This window comes from Fulmarus glacialis, unplaced genomic scaffold (assembly GCF_000690835.1).
Source record: "Fulmarus glacialis isolate BGI_N327 unplaced genomic scaffold, ASM69083v1 scaffold8877, whole genome shotgun sequence".
Lineage (NCBI taxonomy): Eukaryota > Metazoa > Chordata > Aves > Procellariiformes > Procellariidae > Fulmarus > Fulmarus glacialis.
Window position 1 is genome coordinate 1 of NW_009221230.1, and position 5,881 is coordinate 5,881.

Sequence of the window (5,881 nt, forward strand, 5' to 3'; positions counted from 1 at the left end):
CTCTGTCACTTGGAGAAGGATGTTATCATCAACACACTCCAGGAACCTCCCGGATTGCTTGTGCCCTGCTCTGTTGTCCCTCCAACAGATATTGGGGCGGTTGAAGACACCCATGAGGACCAAGGCTTATGAATGTGAGGCTGCTCCTATCTGTCTATAGAGGGCTTCATCCGCTCAGTGTTCCTGGTCAGGTGGCCTGTAGCAGACCCCCACTATCTTGTCACCTGTCCCTGCCCTCCCTTTAATCCTGACCCATAAGCTCTCGGTCAGCTCCTCATCCATCCTCAGGCAGAGCTTCATGCACTCCAGCTGATCACTGACATAGAGAGTGACACCCCTCTTCGTCTCCCCTTCCTGTCCTTCCTAAATAGCCTGTATCCTTCCATTCCACATCATAATTGTTATCATAATTGTTAGTATGCTACCCAACATAATCATGACAGGTAAATAAAGATTACCTGTTGAAATGTCTTTCTCAGCTAGTTCATATTGTTTCAATCCATTATAGAAATTTGCCCTGTTAAAATACACTGCTGCAGAGAATGGGCAGAGACAAATTGCCTTCTCAAAGTCTTCTTTTGCTTCTTCAATATTGTTTAGTAATGTATTTGTAATAGCACGATTCATAACAGCAGATTCATTTCTCGGGTCAAGTTGTAATACCTTGGAATAATAGCAATAGGCCTACAAAACACATGAATTGGAGACAAAGTACACTGTTAAAATTTAAGGAAAAGGCTTATGTGCAACTTGTAAATTCCAGTTTGTTTCTTTAAGCCATTAGTATTCTTAAGTCTTTACTTGTTCTGTTCAGCGTTCTTTGTGCACAGAAAAGAGAGACACAGCACCAGCATGTTTATCCACAAAAAGGTCGATCACCACCCAGACTTTTGAAAAATAACAGCTGTTTATGCTTAATCGTAATTATAGCAGAAGAAATAAGCTACACATTAAGGCCAATTTGAATTAACATCGAAAATAACTTATAATGCAACACCTATTCTTTAACTTATTTCTTCATACTTAGACAGCCTCTGTGAGACAGTAAGGAGTCACAGAAACACAGCAAAGAGGAAGAACAGCCTAAACAGGACCAGTCATGGAAGAAAGATACCAGATGCATAAGAAAAGAGATTACATGATCACAGAAGCAGCCATATGCAGGGCACTGACCTTGTATTCCTAAGGAATTTCTGACCCAAGTCTAACTAATACTCAAGAACAACAAGGAATCTAACTCACAGAAATATACAAGAATATTAATTTTTTTTCTTACATTATCTATTTCTTGTGCTGTATGAAGTACAATCTAGATTTGAAACTGTATGCCAAGCCTGTACTATACACGATGAATTCCTTAATAAGTAAACTACAAGCTGAAGTGTTTACAGATGCAACTCTAGGAGAGAATTAATTCAAGTATATGAAATGTGCTGAAGCATACATGCTGGTTCTGGGTTTCCACAGTTGCTGTACCACAAAGCTCCAATCAAATAAAAGCCTGAGCCTATGCCCATGAAAAGTGACTAGAAGACCAAAGGAAAAATCATTATAGGGGCCTCCTCACACAGAGAAAAATAGATGGTCCTTGCCTTCAAGCAGATTTCAAATTCTCTCACAAGAGGAATTTCAGTATCCAACTCTTCTGTATTTGAAGATACCCACCATATTTAAGCAGAATTAGGTGATTCAAAACTCCAAAGTTACTGTGGTAACAGGAGGAAGATCTGACTTCTTGATTAAAGTTCATCAGCAGGAGATTCTTTTGATTCTCCTTGTCCTGGTGCTATAGTGAATCTGGGCAAGTTATTTAATGTTAGGCTAGGGGGGGAAGTTACTGAACATCAGTATCTCAATTATTTACAAATTTTTGTGATGTGTATCCTAGCTGTCATGAATCTTAGTTCATTCATATCAATGATAAAACGCATAGTATTTATTATTAATTACTACAGATTAATTCATCTCCTGGTAAAGGACCATGAAATTCAATGTAAGAAAGCTTCATGTTAATGATAAAGACAGCTTTATACCAACAGTATTTACTCAAGGAAAAAAGTTCTGAAGACAGTATAAAGACAGACTGTAGACTTACCTGTGAAAACTGTCGATTATGGAAGTAGATATTTGCTGCATTAAAATAGGCTAATGCATAGTTTGGGTCAACAGAAATTGCTTGTTGATAGTCCTTCATGGCACAGGATAGATATCCCATTAACTGATTGATGACACCCCGATTTGTTAGCAGTGGAGCAGTGGTAGTGAGCTGAAAGGAAAATGTAGATGCATTCTTACTCAGGGAAAATTTACACTTCTACAGTAATTTATTCTGGTTTTCAAAGATACATTTACTTTAAAAAAAATTGAATTGCATCTTCTAATCCAAATTGGCAACTATTAATGTACAGTATGGGCTGACTTCATAGCATAGTAAAATTAAGCTAACCTCTACCTTTAGTGCGGCATTTGTATCTTGAAATGCAGCAAAAGTTTCACCCATTTGAAGACAGACTGAAGCTCGTCCATCATATGCAGCATGGCATTTTGGATCAAAGCAAATAGCAACTGTAAATTGGCTCCATGCTCTCTGAAGCTTTCCAAGAGCCTAAAATGAATTGCAATGTGTCCACAATAAGAAACATAAGAAATGCCAAACGTACTAATGGTCCCACTTAAAAAATTACAGCAGAGAATGGAAGCATGCTTGTATTTACAAACACAGTTAACTGAGTTACAGAAAAAATGAATTCAAATATCCTGTTAGTTTTCAAATATCTTGTTAATTATGCAATACTCATTGTCTTTCCAACTACATAATGTATCTGTCACAACTGTTTTAACTGCAAGTATTACCTCTTCTACATCACAGAATCACAGAATGGTTGAGTTTGGAAGGGATCTCAGGAGATCGTCCAGGCCAACCTCCTGCTTAAAGCAGAGTCAGCTGGAGCAGGTTGCCCGGGACCATGTACAGTTAGATTTTGCATATCTTCAAGGATAGAGACTCCACGAGCTCTGTACGCAATTTGTTCCGGTGTTTGATCATCCTCACAGTAAAAAAAATAGTTTTCTTGTGTTTAAATGGAATTTCCCGTATTTCAGTCTGTGCCCATTGCCTCCTGCCCTATCACTGTGCACCATTAAGAAGAGCCTGGCTCCACTTTATTTATAATCCTTCATCAGGTATTTATACCTATTTGTAATACTCCCCCTTAAGCCTTCTCCTTAATCATCTTAGTGGCCCTTCTCTGGAAGAGTGCCAGTATGTTCATGTCTCTCTTATATTGGAGAGCCCAGAACTGGACACAGTACTCCAGATGTGGCCTCACCAGTACTGAGTAGAGGAGAAGGATCATCTCCCTCGACCTTCTGGCAATGTTGCTCCTAGCATAGCCCAGGGTATCATTGGCTTTCTTTACTGCAAGGGCACATCACTGACAACTTCAGCTTGTTGTCCATCAGGACCCCCAAGTCCTTTTCTGCAAAGCTGCTTTTGAGCCAGTCAGCTCCCAGCTTGTAGTGGTGCATGAGGTTATTCCTCCCTAGATGCAGAACTTCTCACTTTCCTTTGTTGTACTTCATGAGGTTCCTGTCTGCCATTTCTCCAGGCTGTCCAGCCCATCATCCCTCTAAATGGCAGCACAACCATTTGGTGTATCAACCACTCCTCCCAATTTTGTATCATTTGCAAACTTGCTGAAGGTGCGCTCCACTCCATCATCCAGGTCCTTAATTAAGATGTTAAACAGTATTGGACCCATTACTGACCCCCTGAGGGTACGTTACTACTGACTGGCTTCCATCTGGACTTCATGGCACTAATAATGACCCTTTGAGCCTGACAGTTCAACCAGTTTTCATTTCACCTCACTGTCCACTTATCCAGACCATACTTCACCAGGTTTTCTATGAAGACCCTATGAAAGACTAGTGAAAGCTTTGCTAAAGTTGAGATAAACAACATTCACTGCTCCCATCTCATCAGCAGCAGGCCCATATTTTCCCTAATTTTCCTTTTGTTACTGATGTACTTGTAGAAGCCTTTCTTGTTGACCTTTATGTCCCTCACCAGATTCAACTCTTGACAGGCTATATATGAGCTTGTGACCTGAAGACTTATATATTGGATTTCACATAGCAATAAAATTAAACCACTAGGTTGTTCAGCAAAAGTACCTCCCCTGGATGGTCAAATGGAACTCTGGTATACTGTACCTTGTGAATGACTTAGCATAGTCAAGAAAGTGTTTAATTCTGGGCAAGTAGGCCACTTGGGACCACAGGCAAAATGTAAACGTTTTACCTAATATACATATTAATTAAGCAAAGATAGAAGGTGAATCATCTAGTTCCCCACATCAAAATACTTCTCCACATATGTCTATGTTTAAGCCCCAAAAGGTATAATAAGGCTTAAGAGAAGGCATCTAGTGAGATTTAGGCCTCTCAGAAATTAAGCACCTGCCACTGTGTGAACTTTCTAGGTTGCCTCCTGCACCTAAGATGTCTAATTCCTACCTACGTCTTATTCCTACCTACTCATCAATGGAGTCACTCCATTTTTTTCTCTTGCACAGTACTTCCCAAAGAACTGTGAAAGCATTAGTTAGAATTTAATTGAATTGGCAAAGATGTAAAAGGAAATTTGCATGACACTTATGCAAGACTACGTGACACAGGCTACTAACATTTACATTGGCACAAAGTAATTCGCAACAAGATTCATGACAATTCAAGACATTTCACACAGCTGGATATAATAAAGCACAGTAACTAAATGACAGAAATTAGACACAGACAAAAACTGTCAAGTCATATCTGATATGCCTTTGCTAATATAGAAGTTCATTTTCTGTGTAGGTAAGTTGTTTTCAGAAATCATTATATATAAGGGGATTTACCAAGGGATTTTAGCAGATTTGCTAATAGTGTAGTTTAGATAATTAGGACATATAAGATTTTGTTTTACACAGATTTCTCAACACTTTGGCTGCTTTTTACTTCAGTAAACAGCTCATACACACAAAACATGCCAGTTCTTAATGTTAGTTTATCAGAGAACTATATATGCAAGTCAAATGAGTGTAAGGTTGATATTCCATTATTCAAGAGCAGAACTCCAACATGATTGGGCACAAAACTGAAAAGAAAATCTACCCATTTACTTAAAAAGAAAGATGCCATAAGCCTTGTTTAAAGTACATGGATTATTTTATGTTTATTATTATTATTTTATGTATTATATAAATGTATGCATATAAGATTGATGTTATTTTGTTTGATTAAACATAGCATTGACAATGAATTTTGGTGTGTTACCTGCAAGTTGTATCCTAAGCAAATTCTGGCTTTTATACACTTTGGATTCAGGTGAATTGCTCTCAAAAAGTCTTTCTGTGCTTGTTTACAACCAGCCTCATGTCCGTTTTCCATGTACGAATTTCCTCGTCCAACATAGGCATCCACAGAAACAGGATCTAGTTTGAGAACCTGGTCAAATGATCTCACGGCTTCTTCAAACTCATTAAGTCTAAAAATAGAGATATTAATGTTTGCTGCTTAAAAATTCTGTAAATAAAATTCTCAATTTATGAATGATCAGCAAATATTACCCCATGATGCCCATTGAAAGTAGTTCAATTCTGACTGAAAGGGACACTTTTTTTTCCCCTTAAGTTTGCTTTCTGCATGTGCCCCCTGATGGTTATAACAGTGAAAAGGTAGTCAGTGTAAGCCCTTGCAGACTTCAGTTTTAACTCCTTGGCCTGAGGAAGAAAACAACAAAACCCTCATTAACTTTTGCTGGGCCAAGATTTCACCTTATCAACAGTTGTACTCAACAGAGGGACTTTATCTCCAAGTGGTAGAGGAGCCAATGAGG

General features: G+C 38.5%; 1 protein-coding gene across 1 annotated transcript; it reads right to left on the reverse strand.

Moving 5' to 3' along the window:
• Nucleotides 1–458: 458 nt before the first annotated feature.
• TTC6 (tetratricopeptide repeat domain 6) lies at nucleotides 459–5,617 on the reverse strand (the record flags this gene model as incomplete). The annotated part of the gene is made up of 5 exons (XM_009581017.1): nucleotides 5,613–5,617; nucleotides 5,320–5,530; nucleotides 2,453–2,605; nucleotides 2,096–2,266; nucleotides 459–684 (listed from the first exon to the last, which is right to left on the reverse strand). Coding segments are annotated over exons 1-5 (766 nt in total), but the record flags the coding sequence as incomplete, so codon positions are not given.
• Between the last annotated feature and the right edge of the window lie 264 nt (nucleotides 5,618–5,881).